Raw genomic sequence first — 21,070 nt, 5'->3', positions numbered from 1 at the left:
CGAGGGCCCTCACCTCCTCCTCCTGATAACCACTGCTTAGAAGCCAGCTAACCTTACTGAAGCATATATCACTCATTGGCCTATCCCTCTGTGCTGGCACAGATCTACTACTCACAGGGATCCTCTCACCCTTGACCTTTCCTCCTTTACTTTCTTCACTGCTTTAGCATACGACAGCTTCTGGAATACTCTGAGTCTACCCACCTCAAGCTTTCTCTCTAGCACTGGACACTTCCGAGCCCCAGCAACATTGGCACCCCTACAGTTAACACACACAACTTTATCCACTGAAACTACACAATCCTCTATCCCATGCCTTCTTGCACATTTCCCACATCTTGTAATCTCCCTCCTACAAACTTCTGTGACTTGACCATAAACTTGGCACATGAAACAGCGCAGTGGATTTGGCACAAAAGCTCTAAAAGGATAACTGATATATCCTAGCATGGCTCGGGTTCCAAGCTCTTCACCACACCTTCCACCTCATTCCTCTTCTCCTGACTTTGCTTGAGGCCCGGTGGCATCCCGACATAACTCCATCTCATAATCCTCCTGCTGACCTCAGAAACATGTCTTCTCCGGGCACCAACATCTTAACAGCATGAGCAGTGGCCACACACAGAAAAACCGTGTGCATATTCTACCTCAGCTTTCAGACCAGTGCCATGTGTAATTGTGACGACAGAGATACCTTTTAATTATGAGATTGTCTTCAGAGAATTTCAATTGCATACTCCTTGAATCCCCTCTCCTAGCCTCCTTCTCAAAACCAATTGGATGAGAAAGCCAGAGGTCCTTCTCCTCTGATGGGTTTTGAGGAGGTGAGACACCCGAGGAGGATGCAACCATGGCAGTCAATTGCCGCGTTCAAGTGCTAGTCGGAACTAGGAAACACAGAAATGTCCTGACTTGCTAACTGATTGAACGCGGCACGTGTATAACTACAACCTATTAGCAAGTCGGACAAGTTTACAGTCCCGACTAGCATGTGAATGCAGCAAATGGAAGAATCTCAATGGGATCATCTCAATTGCATACTCCTAGAGTCCTCTCTTCCTCAAAACCCATGAAGGAGGTCAGAGGGGAGGAACCTCTGTCGTCCAATGGGTTTTGAGAAGGACGCAATATCAGGTGGGACAATTCTAGCCAATGAGAGGGCAGATACACATGTGAACAAGCACAACAGTTTAAACTAATTACCACAGCCTATACTCCCCCCCCTAAAACATAAATGTGCTTTTTGGTCTTAATTTAAGGTTAGGAATAGGGTTAGTAGTGTGGTTAAGATTACAGTTAGGTTTAAAATCTAATTTTAAAAAGAGAAATTGCTGAAATAGGCAGGGTTGCTTCCCAACCGAAACATTTTAAAACATTTGGTACATATATTATGCGGCAGACCAGGGGGGGTTGGTCAAAACGTTTACACAGAGAGCAGGACTAGCTCAGTTTCAAGGGTGTTTATTTGAATAACAAACCAAAAGAAAATAATAAGTCTCCCCCATGAGACCCTCTCCGGGATACCTTCTTCTGGGCTCCGGGTCTTGCTGTATCCTGTACAAAAACGGAACTCCCTCCCTTTACCTCCAGAACCATCCCCAGCTATACGTGTGCGGCCCTTCTGGCAGCTTTATGGGACCCGTCCAGCTGGTGAGCAATCAGCCCTTGATTACTCACCAACCACAATCAGCCCCAATTAGTCCTGGCCGGAGAGCCCGTCGAGACCTGGCAAGTCCAGTAGAGGGAGCCATCGCCTTGTGATGTATACTCGGTCTGTCACCAGGGCTCGACCAGTCTCCCCCTGATGGCTGACCTGCTATACGCCACAATTATGACGACATTTTGTGAAGTTTTTGTTCGTTATGGTGTTCGGCGAGGGTTTTGACGGCTGTTCGTGCACACTACATTTTGTTCTGGAGGCCAGCCGAAGTTCGGGAGCCGAAGTATATGCCCCTTCGTCCTTGATTGGTCAACTGTAAGGGTGACGTAAGTTTCTTCTTCTTCAGCCCGAAACTCATAGGTGGCGGCAACACACCCGGTGTAGTCTACCATACAACTTTAAAGAAGAAGAAGCCCTACATTCAGTGTGTATTCAACATGGCGAACAACAACTTCAAGCATAAAAACCAACAACAAAACAACTTCAAGCATCGATTGACCGAGGAGGTACAGAAGTACCTTAACCACTACAATTATAGCCATGCATTATATAAAGAACAGCATGTAAATGCCAACTAATGGAGGGTGATTGCGGAAACGCTGGGGTCCGATCCAACCACTTGTTTGAAAAAGTGGGGTATGGTTCGCAACAAGTTTGTCAAGGCAAAGAAAAGAAACAAGGGCCACAGTGGAAATGTTTGTGGAAATGCTCCTACAGAAATATTGCTGCTGGCTTGTTCAGCACGGGAAGACTGAAAGCAACATGATGTCTTCACCAAAGGATGAGAGGTATGATGTATTTTCTATTGTAGTCACTGAAAAGAGTAGCCATGTTTTGCTAACAATAGCTAGCGCTGGCTAGTGGCATACTCGTGCAGAGAAAGCAAGCCAACTAAACTAAAGACCTTTACAACATTTGATCAAACATTATTTTGTCAAAGAACATCATACGCTTCCCAAATTGGTAAAACCAAAGTCAAAGTTTGGTAGCTAGGTCCAGCTACTCAAAATGATGAAAACGTATGAGCAGAATTGAGTAGCTGTCCAGTCTTGCTCAACTGCTCAAAACTTTGCAAAATGATACGTCTATTGTAGTGTCGGTTAATGATATTTGATGTTCATTGAACGTTTTGGATGGTTTGGATATGTGTACTAAATAGCCCTTTTTTTCTTTAAGGCACAAACACCAGTGAATGGAGACATCACCTGGTTTTGTTCTCTTCGCCCCAGCACTGCCTGTTCACCGGCCCCAAACACTACCTCTCCAGACACTCTTAATTCCCTCTCCGCAGGGCCCTGGCACCTACAGCTGACTTCATGGATGAACTCTTGCCAAAACTTGATCACCAGCTGCAAGACGAGGAGGACGTGGTCTGAACGACTGGGACTACAATGAAATTAAGTTTGGTTGTTGTTCAGACATCTAAGAAGTCAGACACATTTGTTTCCATAAACACTTGTTTACATGTCTGTTCTCAGCAGACACTTTTGTACTGTGGCTTACTTTCAGAGCCCAGAAGCAAGAATAAAGGTTTATTTATGTGTGCTGAAAAAGCTCTCTTGGCATTTCTTCATCTCAATACTAGGTGTTTCAGTGCATTCTTTGAACATCAAGTGCTGACAATGTACAGGAGAGCTGTGTGCCACAGACTTTAAAGGCTTTCTTCTATTTGTGGTGTACTTCCAACATTACTAAATTACTACTGAACAGTGACATCAGGTTTCAGGAGACAAACTTGGATTAGGGAGGAGAGGCAGGAGGTTGAGGAAGAGGGTGTGCTTGAATTGTTTAATAACTTAGGAAAATGGGAGATGGTTTGTTGAAAAATGGTAGAAAATGTTAACAGAGTGAGCTGAACAACGGATCGAAGACAGGAGGAGAAATGGAAGTATCGGAGGTCAAATCAAATTTTATTTGTCACATGTGCCGAATACAACAGGTGTAGACATTACAGTGAAACGCTTACTTACAAGCCCTTAACCAACAATGCAGTTTAGAAAAATACCTAAAAAATAACATAATTAAAGAGCAGCAGTAAAATAACCATAGCGAAGCTATATACAGAGGGTACCAGTAGAGTCAATGTATGGGGGCACCGTTTAGTCAAGGTTATATGTAGAGTTATTAAAGTGGTAGGTGTGGTGAAGTTCTCGGAGCCAGAGGCTTGCACCGAGGATCAGGATAAAGATGAATCTGACATTAATGATGAGTTTGACATTTTGGGAAAAAGTGGACCCTTGATTTTGGCTGATCCATGGTTTCAGGGTAGTGGAAATGGAGTTAAGTGTTGTGGAATCGGTGACGGTAACCCGGAGTGGTCTTGTGAAAATTGTTTGTTTCTGTTGGTCCTCGGGATGTGTGGTTTCCAGTGTAGTTACTTGAAAAGCTGTCGTGGCTTTGGCTTGAAGGGGAATATACACAGCTTTATACGAGATTTGTCGTCAGAAGAGTTACAGGTGGTGTCCTGTCATTTCAGGCTGTTGGCTTGAGGTACGACTAGACAGATTTAATGGAGTAGGGTTGTGGGTTTTTAATGAGTGTAGAGTTTTTTTAAAGTCCCAAGCAAAATATAAGGGAGTTATAATCCAGTCTAGTTGGTGGCAGTAATGCAACATTTATTGGATACCAACCTCCCTTAAACCTCATCGAAGAAGACAGATTGACAGGAGCCTCTTACTTCAGGTGCTCACTTCACCTCTTGCGCTCAGACTACACCAAAGACAGTTGCAGCAAAGATGGTGTGGTTGTGGTAACGTTAGCAGGGCCCACCCTCTCTGGCAGTAGGGTTTAATCCTGACTTTGTACATTTTTCTAGATTTCTACAGTTTGTTCAAAATAACGAATATTATGTGTGTGAGCTAGAAATGTTATCTGGGTCAATGAGTATAAGAGTGTTTTGATAATATTTGGATTGGTCGAGAAAGCCACAAAGGGGGGTGTTTTGAGAGTGCCATAAAGTACTTTGCTGGCCTCTGCTCACACGTTTGGACATTATTTTCACGGACGTTTAATACACCTTGCTGTAGTTTCATTTGTGAACAGTTTTTAACTGGTCCCGTTAAAAAAGCATGCTCTTACTGTTTGAAATGTGCAATTGTAGTGCTGTATTGCACCGTACATTTCAGCCAAAGACAGAACAATGAAACGTTTTAGTTACAAAAATATTAGTTTCAGTCCCCTTCAAAGTTTGACCTCCCTTTTATTGAGTCACGTGATCGAAGAAAACATGGCTTCTTGAATCGATTTGTCAATGTTTTGGTAAAAGTAGGAATCCTACCAACTAACACTGGATGTGATTAACAGTCTTCAACTGAATGATTTGTAACTTAAATTCCATGTATCGTTATATACATAGCTAGCTAAGTAACTGTTCTACTTTCGGTTTTTCGTAATTCTCAGGAAGATGAGTGTGCAGACATCCGCGACACAAGTCGTAAGGCTAGCTAACGGTAGCTAGGTTAGCTAACGGTAGCTAGGTAAGCTAACTTACCGTCTATATTTGTTATCAAGCACCAAATTCAACCCAGCAACATGCCTCCTCGGAAAAAGCGAGAGAACAGATACGCTGATGATGGTCCCAGGAAACGAAGACGAGCAGTTGAAGAGGACAGAGTCGTCATCTCAGACAGCGACGAGGTAACGTTACCCAGCTGAACTGACTAACTCGTTAGCTAGCTAGCTGGTTACACACTGGCTAGCTAGCTACACGGATACAGAACTACCTAACTACTGGTTATCTATATGTGTAAAGTGACCTATCATTAAATGTTAACTACAAAATAATAACTCGATACTATACTTGATAATTGTCGGCCAAGTAGTATTTCTGCTTCAGACCACTTTTATGTCTCTTAAAGAAAGGCACCTGACCCAAGATCTAAAAATAATCTGTAATTGACACTCATCTCTCTTCTAACCCAGGATGAAGACTTCAGACCAACATCGTTAGAGGAGCATAAACGGGAGAAGGAGAGTAAAATACGATCTAACGGTATATTGTCCAATATGTCTCCTTATTTGTAACGTAGCGAATTAGACGTATCATTCCCATGTAGCACATTAGCCCTATAATGGACTAAAGGAGCCTAGCATTAATTGTTTATAGTCCAAGGACCTTACATGTTCTGTTTTGGCTCTGGAAGCCAAAACGGCCAAATACTCAAACCTGAGTCAATTCTCAATTGCAGTATGGTTATAGAAACATAAATCTCTACTTTCATATCACATCAAAATAATTTCACAAATGCAAAATACACACTTATTCTACACTGTTTTAACTGGTGTTAACACAGTTGCAGTCAACAGTATTTTGTGACAACACGTTTGTCTTCCGTTTACACGCAGGTGTTAGATGCAGGTAGCTAATTAGCACAGGTCTACTGTCTGTTTTCCAATAAACATAGGCTGTAACATGGATATATGGCTGCGTGAGAACACTAACCCTATAAAGGTGTGTATCAATTGAGCCTTCTTTTTTTTAATATAATTATTTCTAGCTGATATGAAAGATAAGGTTGTTATGCGTTTACATTTTAGGGCACATCAACAGATTTTTCACCTAATCGGCTCAGGGATTTAAACCAGCAACCTTTCGGTTACTGGCCCAACGCTCTTAACCGCTAGGCTACCTGCCGCCCAAAACCGTTAGACAAGTGATGCGTGTTAATGTTCAGACTGAGCGCCGGGGCTCCTTACACAACTCCACTGTACATATTGTAATGGAACTGAGTCATGATCAATCACCAAAATGTAACCACTGAAGCACTGCTAGTTTGAGCTTTGTCATCTACTGTACTGAAGCTGACCCTCTCTTCTCAGAGATGACTGAGGAAGAGATGCTGGATCTGGCCATGAGGCTGAGTGAACAGGAGGCCAGCAACACTGCTCTCAGGCAACGACAGGAGGAGGAGACCATGAGGAAGGCCATTGCTGAAAGCCTCTACGTAAGTGTCGAGAATACTGACAGATATAAAAGGTTGCCTGGACATTTCCTCTAGGACAGTTGCAGTCCTCGCCATTATTTCAGATAAAACCACAAATGTTTCTCCCATTGTATCTATTCCTGTGATACATGAGTGTTGTTCTATCCCTCCAGGCGGACAGACACACTCATCCCCACTCAGAATCTCTGCTGGTGGACGGGAGCCCTACTCAGAAATGTCAACGTTCCCCTCCAGAGGCAGAAATCAGCATACAGCCCCCCAGGCGGAAGCTCTCTTACCCCAACCATGGTGTGGCTGACAGAGAGGGAGCCCACGGTGTAGGTGTTAGTGTAGGGGTTTCTAACCCAGAAACCAGCAGGAGGGGGAAAAAAGAGGCTAGTCCATTACTAGATATGCCTGACCTATCTCAGACCCAGAAGGTCTACTCCCAGTCTTCTGCCCTCAGCCAAGCTTCCACCTCCATGCCTCTCTCTTCACAGGTCAGTGGTGCCTCATTATTTGTCTGTCAAGGCAATCATGTAGTTCTGTCTTTCTTCAGGGGCTACTATGGGCCTAAATCTAACTCTCTATGAGTCTGATTGATACTTTAACCTGAAGACTTGTGTTAATAAGCATTAATGTAGGTCTAGAAGAACCAATTACTTACTTATATCTAAATGCCACATCTTTCAATCATCACCAGTCTAGATTGCATTCCAAATCAAGTTAGTTCTAGTGATGTTACCGGGACGGCAGGTAGCCTAGTGGTTAGCGTGTTGGACTAGTAACTGAAAGGTTGCAAGATCGAATCCCTGAGCTGACAAGGTAAAAATCTGTTGTTCTGGCCCTGAACAAGGCAGTTAACCCACTGTTCTTAGGCCGTCATTGAAAATAAGAATTTGTTCTTAACTGACTTGCCTAGTTAAATAATGGTAAAATAAAAAAGTTATTTTAATCACATTTTCTATGCCATTTTAAGGAGGGGTCTTCTCTAAAGAACCCTTTTGGAAACCTCTCAGCCCACGTCGAATCTCAGGAATGCAAGTCCACAGAGAATGAGTCCCAACTCAGGAAGAAGTCCCCTGTATTCCCTCTCGCCACTACAGTCCCCTCAGCCAGCAAACTCATCCTGTGCCTGCATAAGCTCAGCCAGGACCTCCTAGTAGACTGTCAGGCCTCTGGGTTCCTACTATGTTCTCAAGAGAGTCCTCCAAGCGTAACTCTTTCCACAAAGTCCCAGATGTCTCAGTCTTTTCAGCCAAAGAGCCCTACATTCTCCAAAAGCCCTGTGTTCTCCAGGACAGAGAGAACTGCAGGTGTGGAACCAGGCCAAGGGAGTCCCCCTATGTTCTCTGAGACTGATTCAGGAAAGGAAGAAAAAGAGGCAAGTCCAACTTTTCCTAAAAGTGCCATGTTCTCCAGTAGTGATACAGGAGAAGAAGAGAAAGCGGCAAGTCCCACCTTTCCCGGAAGCCCAGTCTTCCCCAGAACTGATCAGATAAGGGACCAGGGTCCACAGAACTGTATTGAAAGTGTCTCTACATCAGAAGACCATGAGGTCAGAGACCGAGAGGATGTGAAGAGCAGCGAATCCTCAAAGTGCCTTCCACCACACCTCAGAACAACCCTGTCCCTGAACAAGAGACTCATGCCTATAAGGAAGACAGCTGGAGTTGCAGACAAAGTTGTTGACCAAGAGGAACGTCAGGGTGAATCCTCGCAGAGCGCTGTAAACAGGATTAGCACGCCTGCAAAGTTTGGTATGTTATCTATTGTTTTAACAACTATCATACATACAGAATAATGTTACAACAACACTGAGTTTTAATGAGAGCAAGTAATAGCTGTAGGGCAGGTTCATATGGCCTCTTCCTGCCCTTTGGCTTTCTATGTTCTGATCCTATGTATGTATTGGCATGATTGTTCTCTTTAGCTGCAGAAGAAGACCTTAATTCAGAGGAACTTACATTGGCTTTTGAGACTCAGCCAATGCAGGAGTTAACCAGTAATATGGCGCTACGCTGGTCAGATGATGATGAAGAGGAAGACGGTCCTGCAAAGGTAATGCCAAGGAACTACAAGAGATTGTATATTAGCAGTACTGTTATTTAGCCTTTGACTTCGCCTGAAACCTAATTTACAGTGTATTGTGGGAACTTCTCTCTCTTGCAGTCGGCTCAGTTGCCCAGCCCAGTCTTCCCACAAGAGAATGACCTCCCACAACCAAGCAACCAATGTCTCTCCACAAACACCAACCACCACTGTTCCCCTCCACACATACACAGCCCCTGCCTCGTCCCCAAGAAACGCACACACATCTCTGAAGACTCCGCGTGCGAGGACGGAGAGAGCCAGTCCAAGCGCATCCGGAAGAAGTTCACCTTCAAGGGCATGTATGGATCTCCCTCCCCCTTTCTCCCCAGACAGGCTGCAGGTAGAGGGAGCCAGGATGAGGCACAGGCCAGATACCCCTCTTCCCACCAGCCCCAGGCCTCTTCCAGCCACCTCTCTCCCCCCACAGGCGGCCAGGGGGATGGGGGAGTGGTGTGCTACTATTGGGGCGTGCCTTTCTGTCCGCGAGGGCAGGACCCAGATGCCTACACGCAGGTTGTCCTTCATCTTTCTTCTGATGTAGTCTTAATGTATTATTCTCTCTCATAGACATTCTCTGGATTAGGAGTCAATGTGGGTATCTGACATCTGGGAACACAAAAACGGGCATATAGTGCATTTGAAAACGATTCAGACCCCTTGACTTTTTCCGCGTTTTGTTATCTTACAGCCTTATTCTAAAATTGATTAAATTGTTTTTTCCCCCTCATCCATCTACACACAATACCCCATAATGACAAAGCAAAAACAGTTTCAGACCCTTTACTCAGTACTTTGTTGAAGCACCTTTGGCAGCAATTACAGCCTTGAGTCTTCTTGGGTCTGAAGCTACAAGCTTGGCACACCTGTATTTAGGGAGTTTCTCCCGTTCTTCTCTGCAGATCCTCTCAAGCTCTGTCAGGTTAGATGGGGACGTCGCTGTATAGCCATTTTTAGGTCTCTCCAGAGATGTTCAATCGGGTTAAAGTCCAGGCTCTAGCTGGGCCACTCAAGGACATTGAGACTTGTCCCGAAACCCTCCTGCATTGTCTTGGCTGTGTGCTTAGGGTTGTTGTCCTGTTGGAAGGTGAACCTTTGCCCCCCCCCATCTGAGGTCCTGAGCACTCTGGGGCAGGTTTTCATCAAGGATCTCTGTTCTTTGCTCTGTTCGTCTTTCCTTCGATACTGACGAGTCTCCCAGTCCCTGCCGCTGAAAAACATCCCTACTGAATGATGCTGCCACCACCATGCTTCACCGTAGGGATGGTTCCAGGTTTCTTCCAGATGTGACGCTTGGCATTCAGGCCAAAGAGTTAAATTCTTGGTTTCATCAGACCAGAGAATCTTGTTTCTCATGGTCTGAGAGTCTTTTAGGTGCCTTTTGGCAAACTCCAAGCGGGCTGTCATGTACCTTTTACTGAGGAGTGGCTTCCGTCTGGCCACTATACCATATGGCCTGATTGGTGGAGTGCTGCAGAGATGGTTGTCTTTCTGGAAGGTTCTCCCATCTCCACAGAGGAGCTCTGTCAGTGACCATCAGGTTCTTGGTCGCCTCCCTGACCAAGGCCATTGTCCCCCAATTGCTCAGTTTGGCTGGGCGTCCAGCTTTAGGAAGAGTCTTGGTGGTTCCAAACTTCTTCCATTTAAGAATGATGGAGGCCTTTCTGTGTTCTTGGGGACTTTCAACGCTGAAGAAATGTTGTGGTACCCTTCCCCAGATCTGTTCCTCGAATACAATCCTGTCTTGGAGATCTACAGACAATTCCTTCAACTTCATTAAAAACATTTTTTTAATTACCTTTTTGTTTAACCAGGCATGTCAGTTAAGAACAAATTCTTATTTTCAATGACTGCCTAGGAACAGCTTGCTTCATGGCTTGCTTTTTGCTCTTACATGCACTGTCAACTGTGGGACCTTTATATAAACAGGTATGCACCTTTCCAAATCATGTCCAATCAATTGAATTTACCACAGGTGGATGTAGAAACATCTCAAGGATGAACAATGGAACTAGGATGAACCTGAGCTCATTTTTGAGTCTCATGGCAAAGGATCTGAGTACTAGGTATTTAAAAAAAAAAAAAAAAAATGTGTTAACGTTTTTTTGCTTTGTCATTTTGGGGTATTGCATGTATATTGTGGAAAACATTTTATTTAATTAATTTTAGAATCAGGCTGTAACGTAACAGTGTAGAAAAAGGCAAGGGGTCTGAATACTTCCCGAATGCATTGTATAAATTCTGTGTGCTACTGTATTGTAGACACTCCATCCATCATTTTGTAATATTTCATTGACCTGATGTCAGATGTCATGACTTTTAACTGAGTATGTAACTGATAGCAATTAACAGATTTTTCCTTACAGGTGATCATGTCCCAGCTGGAGGTGTATGAGAAGAGCCTGAAGGAAGCCCAGAGGGGTCTGCTGAGGAAGGCAGGCTGGGGGGAGCCTGTCCTTCCTGGGCCCCCAGAGAGACCTTTTTCCAGGAGGGGACGCCCCAAGAGACACAGGGCCCCAGAACTTCTGGAGGAAGAGGAGGAAGAAGTCCAGGGAGTGAGAAACCAGCAGGAAGAGGTCGTAGAGGTGGTAGAGGATGATGAAGAGGAGGGTGAGGAAAGGGAGTGGCGGCGGTCACAGGGAGGGACGGAAGAGGGAGGGAGGAGAGGAAGACTGGAGTGGAAGGACTATCAGTCACTGTTTGTGTCCACTCCTGAACAAGACGAAGTGAGTATTGCTTAACTTTTGTCAATACTTATAGGGAGCAATACATTTATGTATTTCTAAAGGCTCTCCCCCAGAAAAGTATCTCTTTGTTTTGTCTTCCCATAGAAATCGCCCTCACCTGTATTTCATGTAGAATCCAATCAACAACAAATTCTACCTCGAAGGTAAGAAAGGGAGGCATAAACTGCTACATTATACAGTATGGACCTAGCTTGTCTATAATCTCAATGATACAAGTCCTTTAAATGTGCACAGGAATGAAAACAACATGTTGAATTCTAATTTCCAGGAGTCTTGGCCTTAGAAAAGAAGAGAGAAGACCATCGCCACTGCCTGTCCCGCTGGAAAAGGAAGAAGATGAAAAAGAGGGAGAGAAGAGGGAGGAGGAAGAAATAATGGGAGAGGAAGTGGTGGATGTCGGTGGCTTAGAAGTTCCAGGTATAAGAAATGATGGTAAGACTTTACTTGACACCCAGCGTCATAACATATTGTGACACTGTCATAACCATGTAATAACAGCAGACAATTTCTCATAACCTGTCATAATATGGTCATAACACTGTCATGACACATTTTTAGACCTGTTATGACATATATTGTGTTATTTTATGGCTGGTTATGATACCTACAGTGCTTGCTCCACTAAAAGTTGTGTGATTATGCTTCAGGACTTAGAGGTAGTTTGTGGTTTAGCACGTCACCACTTCATTGCTCCAGACCAGCGCAAGGGGGAGTTAGAGCACTGATTATGATTTTGGGTCCTACTGTGTCTCTAACTGACATTGAATGGGTGACATAAACCTAAATAGAAACTGATAATTGTGCACAACTTCAGTATTACTTACTAAAACTGTTGTTACACTAAGGTTTTATTTGATTTTATTAGGATTATTTTGCTTGTACTGTAGACCACTCCCAACCTGTCACGTTGTGCAGCGCCTGAGTGGTGCAACAGTCTAAAACACTGCATAGCTGTGCAAGCTGTGTTGTTTCAGATGCTGGTTCAATACCTGTGCCGGCCTCGACTGGAATACCCATGAGATTACTATTTTATTTGGTTTCTCGCCCTCTAAAACCAGAAATAAATCATTCTAAATAACAAACTGGCTTTATTTACAAATTAGTAACAATGTCTCACCCCATGTTCAAGAATGGCCTTTTTCTCGCACTATTTACGTTATTTGAAAACAAAATCATCTCCAAAATATACATTTTTAAACAAAGCAAATTATTATTATTATTATTAATCATTTAGAATTATATAAAAGCCCGTTGGATATTCTCATAGATAAAAAAAATATATATATATTTTTAAAATTTAGGCCAATTGTGCGTCGCCCCATGGACCTCCCGGTCGCGGCCGGTTACGACAGAGCCTGGGCGCGAACCCAGGGACTCTGATGGCACAGCTGGCGCTGCAGTACAGCGCCCTTAACCACTGCGCCACCCGGGAGGCCTCTCATAGATATAATTAACCCTGTTATTAGCAGGACAATATACAGTGGGGAGAACAAGTATTTGATACACTGCTGATTTTGCAGGTTTTCCTACTTACAAAGCATGTAGAGGTCTGTAATTTTTTATCATAGGTACACTTCAACTATGAGAGACGGAATCTAAAACAAAAATACAGAAAATCACGTATGATTTTTAAGTAATTAATTTGCATACTTATTTTCCAACATAATTTGTAAATAAATTCATCAAAAATCCTACAATGTGATTTTCTGGATTTTTTTTTCTCATTGTCTGTCATAGTTGAAGTGTACCTATGATGAAAATTACAGGCCTCATCTTTTTAAGTGGGAGAACTTGCACAATTGGTGGCTGACAAAATACTTTTTTTGCCCCACTGTACATTAATCTCCAATCATCTAAAATTAAATCTAGAATCGGCTTCCTATTTCGCAACAAAGCATCCTTCACTCATGCTGCCAAACAAACATTCGTAAAACTGACCAACCTACCGATCCTCAACTTTGGCGATGTCATTTATAAACTAGCCTCCAACACTCTACTCAACAAATTGGATGCAGTCTGTTTTGTCACCAAAGCCCCATATATTACCCACCACTGCGACCTGTACGCTCTCGTTGGCTTGCCATCGCTTCATACTCGTTGCCAAACCCACTGGCTCCAGGTCATCTACAAGTCTCTGCTAGGTAAAGCCCCACCTTTTCTCAGCTCACTGGTCACCATAGCAGCACCCACCCGTAACACGCTCTCCAGCAGGTATATCTCACTGGTGAAAAAATATTAGGAAGGTGTGCCTAATGTCTATTGTTTGCTATACTTTGTGTATATGGTTACATTTAGAACTAAATACTAAATGTTGTGAGCTTCACTTCATAATATGTAGCTTTTAATTGGCATGCCTCTATTTTTTCTTGTTGATTCTGATGGCAGAGACACAACTCAGTGACGATGGCACCCAAGACCTGATGGTCACCAACCCTGCACGGGTCAGTAACTTCTGCACTACAAATGACACACCTAAACAGAGCATTCTGATTACAGTTCTGACTTATTCTCCTTCTTTCATCCAACACCTAGAAATTTTGGCTGTGTTCATCGAATTGTGAGGTTGTGTTGTAGATGTCTATCATAGTTGTGTTTTTTTTATGTCTGTGGTTTGATTTGGTTACCCCTAGCCCCAACCAGAGAGGCAGTCCCTGCCTCAGATCCAGACTTTTCTCTCATTACCCCATCCTCTGGAGCAGCGTGTAGAGGGGATGGAGGTGAAAGAGGAGAGGAGGAGTGGCCCTGTTAGGAGTCCTGCTAGAGGAGAGGATGTGAGGGTGGAAATGGAGGAGACTGGGGAGGTACAGGGTGGGGTCTCAGAACCTGCACCCCCTCAGAGCCCCAGCATGGACTGTCCCATGTGCATGCGCCCCTTCCCCCTGACGGAGATTGAGCTGCACGCTGCCTACTGTGACGGTAGTACCGCTAACATGGAGGAAGAGGAGATGATGGCTCCGAGCCAATCGCAAGGTGAGAACACGCAGCAAGACACGCATACAACAGACACTCGTTTCTTCAGCTCAATCTAAAGTAATCTCTGTTGTTTATGCAAGGATGTTGACAAAGGAACAATGCAAGTCAAGGATGTGTAGTGAAATATTATGTTTGACCCCAGAGCGTAAAACAATCCCTTGCTTAATATGTAGTTACAGTGAAGTCTCATAGGAAGAGGACCAGAAGGGGAGAAAGAATTGGAGAGGAGCAGCCCTGTTCTTCTGGCTCTGGCAAGTAAGTAGGTATGAGTGGATTGACCTTGGTCTAACAGCTAGTCTCCTATACCTAGTTTACATTCACAGGGAACGTCACTTTAGGCCAAATTATTTTGACATACCTACTATAGAGTAACCTGATCATACCTTTTAACCTGTCTGTGTTGTCTTCCGAGCAGGGCAGTGCAGGGAGAGAAGTGCTTCCTGTGTCAGCAGCTATTTCATCTCCGGGACTATGAGAAGCACGTAGAGGACTGCATCAGAAACCAAGAAGTGTCCAAGGCTGCATCCAGGGCCGGAAAGGTACTCCTAGTTAACACTATTGCACAGCATTATACACTGTATATGTAGTTGTTATCAAAACCAAGCCAGCTGTTGTAGACCATTGGTAGTTAATTGTAGACCGTGTGGTTTCCCTAGCTGTCGTGAAGCACTCACCGTTGGTCTTCTGCTCTTTCTTCCCTCTGTGTGATGATGATCTTCCAGAGTGGAGACTTGCTGAGTGCTTTGGACCAGACAGAGCACAGAGATTTAGGTACACTCTCTCAAACTGTGATGATGTTGTTTTACATGTTCAAAATGCCTCGTTCCACCTTGTTTGAATGGGTGAAAAAGAGAGCCAATGTTTTCACTCTACTCTGTCTCCTTTTAGGGACTGCTGAGGCCGGACCATGTGATGCTGCCTTCAGGAGCCAACACAGGTAAGCAAAACAGGAAATGCACTAATGGATTGTTTTTGGAAACTCCATTTGACTAATGCTACTGTTGCACCCACCTCTGGTGACACAGGCTGTTCCATGTGTGTGATAGGTAGGGAAGTCTGATAAAGCAGACCCTGGTTGGGTATGTCTGTCAAGGATACACCCTGATGAATAGCTCTCTAAAGCATCATAAAAACTCCATTATATGCTTATGCCTTCATATTTGTCCATTGTTGACTAAGACTGTTGTGTACCCCTATGTAAAGTAGTTATTCATTTGAAGTGGTGTATTTTCTTCTGGTTTAATAGTTTATGAATGCATATTAACATATTTTGTGAATATGAGATGGTACGCAGACCGCAAAGTTTAGTGCTTGCCTGATTGTTTGGTGACTATCGACAGTGTCACTGTAACAATATCAGTGTACTACCTCTAGCTCACACCTGGATCATGTTCAGTAGGCACAACATGGACTGAAAGAGGGAGGAACTACCTGGACATGTCCAATAAACACATTTCCTTTTTCATTGCATAAAGTTTTACTACGGTGTGCTCTAATGATCATGACCCTGCCATTTATAACCATGTGATTGTTGCTTTCAGTGGCCTTATTGAGGATCTGGGAGAGTCTGGGGGAAGTGGAGACATCGCCGTCTCAGGTTTCAGAGTGAGCACCTCGCCCATCCGATCCTTCACCTCCATCTCAGAAGCCACAGACTGCCTTATTGACTTCAAGCGCCAGTACTCTTCCTGTACTTCCTCCTCTTCCTCCTCTAGGCCCAGACAAAGAGGGAGGAAATTCAATAGGAAATTCAAATTGACTAAAAAATAGAAAATACTGTCAACTGCTTTTTTTAATACCACTGCATATCTTTTCTTTGTATTGTTTGTTACACTGAATCAAGTGATACAAATGTGTGTTAATGTGTGATTAAATAATACATCTAAATGTTTATTTTGTGTACTTTCTTACAAATCTGTTAGATTCGATTCATCTTTACACACTAGAAAGAAATGCACACAGTGACTCAAACTATGGGCTCACATTTTATTCTTATTTAAATAAGTGATTCCAAAATGACATGATACATTGCAGATGTTGGATCTTTAATTTGAGCCAGTTTGCTACAGCAGGATAATAATAATGCAAGTTATCATTTTTGTATGAGTTAATATATTTTTTTGTAAGGTAAAATCAAGTTTGAAATTTCTAAGTGGAAATGACAAACTTCAGAAGCATTTTTAAACCTCAAATACACAAGTAATACATTTCCTGCAGTACCTATTGGGCACAACATAATCTGAAACGCAACCAAAACAAACTGCAAATGCATCCAAAAGTTAGTCACTAGCTTGATGTAGTCATTGTGTGCTAGGAATATGGGACTCGATAGTACATTTTTGACTAAATACACAAGTGAATTTGTCCAAATACTTATGACCCCTTCAAATGGGGCGACTAGATCCATAAAGTGCTTTCATTTCTAAACTGTAAAAACGATATTCATGAAAATACCCTTAAATAAAAGGTTTTATTCTCTACTGTGAAAATATTTGTCAAATCCCAAATTTTATCTTCACTGTCCAAGTATATACATAGTGTATGTATGAAAGGTAGCCTAAAATAAAAGGTGACATTCTGGACTGTGGACTGTTCTAGTGTTGGAAGCCAATGTGAACGGCAGAGACTCAATGTTGTAAAAGCGGAAATAAACTCAGTTGAGATTAATCTTGTTAAACTATTACGGTCAGTTTCTGCCTGACCTGGCCTCTTTTCTGGACCCCACGCCATCTTCTGAAATCTGAAGTGAAATGGGTGTGTGGCTCCCCCAAAGAACAGCTTTCAGAAAGTCTACTGACGACACAACAGTGGTAAGCCTGATCAGCGAAAACGACGAGACAGGCTATAGGGAGGTCAGAGACAGCAACTTCTCCCTCAATTTGAGCAAGACAAAGGAGATGATCGTGGACTACAGGAAAAGAAGTGCTGAACAGGCCCCTATTGAAGAGGCTAGTGGAGTGGAACGAGAGTTTCAAGTTCCTTGATGTCCACATCACCATTAAATTATCATGGGCCAAACACACCAAGACAGTTGTGAAGTGGACATGACAACACCTTTTCCCCCCAGGAGACTGAAAAGATATGGCAATGGTCCCCAGATCCTCAAAACGTTCTTCAGCTGCACCATCGAGAGCATCCTGACCGGTTGCATCACCGCCTGGTATGGCAACTGCTCGGCATCCGACCATAAGGTGCTACAGAGGGTAGTGTGTACTGCCCAATACATCACTGGGGGGAAGCTTCCTGCCTTCCAGGACCTACAGTGCCTTGCGAAAGTATTCGGCCCCCTTGAACTTTGCGACTTTTTGCCACATTTCAGGCTTCAAACATAAAGATATAAAACTGTATTTTTTTGTGAAGAATCAACAAGTGGGACACAATCATGAAGTGGAACGACATTTATTGGATATTTCAAACTTTTTTAACAAATCAAAAACTGAAAAATTGGGCGTGCAAAATTATTCAGCCCCTTTACTTTCAGTGCAGCAAACTCTCTCCAGAAGTTCAGTGAGGATCTCTGAATGATCCAATGTTGACCTAAATTACTAATGATGATAAATACAATCCACCTGTGTGTAATCAAGTCTCCGTATAAATGCACCTGCACTGTGATAGTCTCAGAGGTCCGTTAAAAGCGCAGAGAGAATCATGAAGAACAAGGAACACACCAGGCAGGTCCGAGATACTGTTGTGAAGAAGTTTAAAGCTGGATTTGGATACAAAAAGATTTCCCAAGCTTTAAACATCCCAAGGAGCACTGTGCAAGCGATAATATTGAAATGGAAGGAGTATCAGACCACTGCAAATCTACCAAGACCTGGCCGTCCCTCTAAACTTTCAGCTCATACAAGGAGAAGACTGATCAGAGATGCAGCCAAGAGGCCCATGATCACTCTGGATGAACTGCAGAGATCTACAGCTGAGGTGGGAGACTCTGTCCATAGGACAACAATCAGTCGTATATTGCACAAATCTGGCCTTTATGGAAGAGTGGCAAGAAGAAAGCAATTTCTTAAAGATATCCATAAAAAGTGTTGTTTAAAGTTTGCCACAAGCCACCTGGGAGACACACCAAACATGTGGAAGAAGGTGCTCTGGTCAGATGAAACCAAAATTGAACTTTTTGGCAACAATGCAAAACGTTATGTTTGGCGTAAAAGCAACACAGCTCATCACCCTGAACACATCATCCCCACTGTCAAACATGGTGGTGGCAGCATCATGGTTTGGGCCTGCTTTTCTTCAGCAGGGACAGGGAAGATGGTTAAAATTGATGGGAAGATGGATGGAGCCAAATACAGGACCATTCTGGAAGAAAACCTGATGGAGTCTGCAAAAGACCTGAGACTGGGACGGAGATTTGTCTTCCAACAAGACAATGATCCAAAACATAAAGCAAAATCTACAATGGAATGGTTCAAAAATAAACATATCCAGGTGTTAGAATGGCCAAGTCAAAGTCAGACCTGAATCGAGAATCTGTGGAAAGAACTGAAAACTGCTGTTCACAAATGCTCTCCATCCAACCTCACTGAGCTCGAGCTGTTTTGCAAGGAGGAATGGGAAAAAATGTCAGTCTCTCGATGTGCAAAACTGATAGAGACATACCCCAAGCGACTTACAGCTGTAATCGCAGCAAAAGGTGGCGCTACAAAGTATTAACTTAAGGGGGCTGAATAATTTTGCACGCCCAATTTTTCAGTTTTTGATTTGTTAAAAAAGTTTGAAATATCCAATAAATGTCGTTCCACTTCATGATTGTGTCCCACTTGTTGTTGATTCTGCACAAAAAAATACAGTTTTATATCTTTATGTTTGAAGCCTGAAATGTGGCAAAAGGTCGCAAAGTTCAAGGGGGCCGAATACTTTCGCAAGGCACTGTATATACTAGGCGGTGTCAGAGGAAGGCCCAAAAAATTGTCAAAGACTCCAGTCACCCAAGTCATAGACTGTTACCTCAACTAACCTGTACCCCCGCTCATTGACTCAGTACCGGTACCCCTTGTATATAGCCTCGTTATTGTTATGTAATTTTATTGTGTTACTTTTTATTTTATTTTTTACTTAAGAAAATATTTACTAAATTAACTTAACTCTATTTCTTGAACTGCATTGTTGGTTAGGGAATTGTAAGAATTTCACAGTAAGGTCTACAACGGTTTTATTCGGCGCATTTGACAAATAACATTTGATTTGATATGAATATGTACATGTAGATAGAGGTAAAGTGACTATGCATAGATAATAAACAGAGCAGCAGCAGCGTAAAAATTGGGGGGGGGGTCAATGCAAATAGTCCGGGTAGCCATTTGATGCCATATTAGAAAGGAAATATGCATAGCAATTTTACTAATCTCAACAATATTACAAGCATTAATTTAGGTCTGCTTCAATGGCTTTTATAGGTTGGCAAGCATTGTTAAATGAGGACTGACGTCAAATTTGAACAAGTTATGGTACTTTGGTATGTCCAAACACAAGTATTTAATGACATTGAAATGAATGCATTTTAAGGTGATGTATAGTGCAATGTCCTTCAAAATGGTTTTCTGGACAAACTACATTTTTTATTACTATTATATGCATTATTTTATAGGCAACCTGTAGTCTGAAAATTGATGAATTGTGGTTTAACCAATGTACAGTTGAAGTCGGAAGTTTACATACACTTAGGTTGGAGTCATTAAAACTCGTTTTTCAACCACTCCACAAATGTCTTGCTATCAAACTATAGTTTTGGCAAGTCAGTTAGGACATCTACTTTGTGCATGACACAAATATTTTTCCAACAATTGTTTACAGACAGATTATTTCACTTATAACTCACTGTATCACAATTCCAGTGGGTCAGAAGTTTAAATACACTAAGTTGACTGTGCCTTTAAACATCTTGGAAAATTCCAGAAAATTATGTCAAGGCTTTAGAAGCTTCTGATAGGCTAATTTACATAATCTGAGTCAATTGGAGGTGTACCTATGGATGTACTTCAAGGTCTACCTTCAAACTCAGTGCCTCTTTGCTTGACATCATGAGAAAATCAAAAGACCTCGGGAAAGAAATTGTAGACCTCCACAAGTCTGGTTCATCCTTGGGAGCAATTTCCAAACTCCTAAAGGTACCACGATCTTCTATACAAACAATAGTACGCAAGTATAAACACCATGGGACCACGCAGTCATCACATCTGTCTCCTAGAGATGAACGTACTTTGGTGCGAAAAGTGCAAATCAATCCCAGAACAACAGCAAAGGACCTTGTGAAGATGCTGGAGGAAACAGGTACAAAAGTATCTATATCCACAGTAAAAAGAGTCCTATATCGACACAACCTGAAAGGCCGCTCAGCAAGGAAGAAGCCACTGCTCTAAAACAGCCATAAAAAAAGCCAGACTAGGGTTTGCAACTGCACATTGGGACAAAGATCGTACTTGTCCACTGGTCTGATGAAACAAAAATAAAACTGTTTGGTCATAATGACCATCGATATGTTTGGAAGCACAGGGGTGGCAGCATCATGTTGTGGGAGTGCTTTGCTGCAGGAGGGATTGGTGCACTTCACAAAATAGATGGTATCATGAGGTAGGAAAATTATGTGGATATATTGAAGCAACATCTCAAGACATCAGTCAGGAAGTTAAAGCTTGGTCGCAAATGGGTCTTCCAAATGGACAATGACC

The 21,070-nt window shown here is 42.8% G+C and overlaps 1 protein-coding gene and 1 long non-coding RNA gene across 5 annotated transcripts; both read left to right on the top strand.

Moving 5' to 3' along the window:
• The first annotated feature begins 1,162 nt into the window (after positions 1–1,162).
• LOC112259364 lies at positions 1,163–3,213 on the top strand. Its single transcript, XR_002954830.2, has 2 exons — positions 1,163–2,448; positions 2,837–3,213. It is a non-coding gene; the product is annotated as an uncharacterized LOC112259364 (long non-coding RNA).
• Positions 3,214–4,556: 1,343 nt separating this feature from the next.
• On the top strand, positions 4,557–16,284 carry uimc1 (ubiquitin interaction motif containing 1). 4 transcript variants are annotated; one of them, XM_024431837.2, is made up of 17 exons: positions 4,848–5,296; positions 5,582–5,651; positions 6,479–6,603; positions 6,756–7,082; positions 7,562–8,342; positions 8,516–8,643; positions 8,755–9,189; positions 11,040–11,399; positions 11,505–11,563; positions 11,689–11,837; positions 13,806–13,861; positions 14,051–14,390; positions 14,567–14,648; positions 14,809–14,932; positions 15,116–15,164; positions 15,282–15,330; positions 15,935–16,284. In XM_024431837.2, the coding sequence occupies exons 1-17, from the start codon at positions 5,192–5,194 to the stop codon at positions 16,161–16,163; spliced, it is 3,468 nt and encodes a 1,155-aa protein (XP_024287605.1). In that variant the 5' UTR covers positions 4,848–5,191; the 3' UTR covers positions 16,164–16,284. The 4 variants fall into 4 exon arrangements, with proteins under 4 accessions (XP_024287607.1, XP_024287605.1, XP_024287606.1 ...); XM_024431836.2 differs by having other exon boundaries at positions 4,849–5,296; positions 11,689–11,852; XM_024431838.2 differs by lacking the exons at positions 15,282–15,330; positions 15,935–16,284 and having other exon boundaries at positions 11,689–11,852; positions 15,050–15,164.
• Positions 16,285–21,070: the final 4,786 nt, after the last annotated feature.

The sequence above is a fragment of the Oncorhynchus tshawytscha genome, linkage group LG09, assembly GCF_018296145.1.
Source record: "Oncorhynchus tshawytscha isolate Ot180627B linkage group LG09, Otsh_v2.0, whole genome shotgun sequence".
In the NCBI taxonomy this organism is placed as follows: Eukaryota; Metazoa; Chordata; class Actinopteri; order Salmoniformes; family Salmonidae; genus Oncorhynchus; species Oncorhynchus tshawytscha.
Note: the sequence above shows the minus strand (reverse complement) of the source record. Positions and strands in the feature narration are given on the sequence as shown.

Bases quoted from the DNA above. Each gene is read 5' to 3' on its own strand.
- uimc1 (XM_024431836.2), top strand. From the start codon at position 5,192: ATGCCTCCTCGGAAAAAGCGAGAGAACAGATACGCTGATGATGGTCCC. The intron at 6,604-6,755 runs GTAAGTGTCGAG...CTATCCCTCCAG, and splicing joins CCATTGCTGAAAGCCTCTAC to GCGGACAGACACACTCATCC. The intron at 14,391-14,566 runs GTGAGAACACGC...CTTAATATGTAG, and splicing joins GGCTCCGAGCCAATCGCAAG to TTACAGTGAAGTCTCATAGG.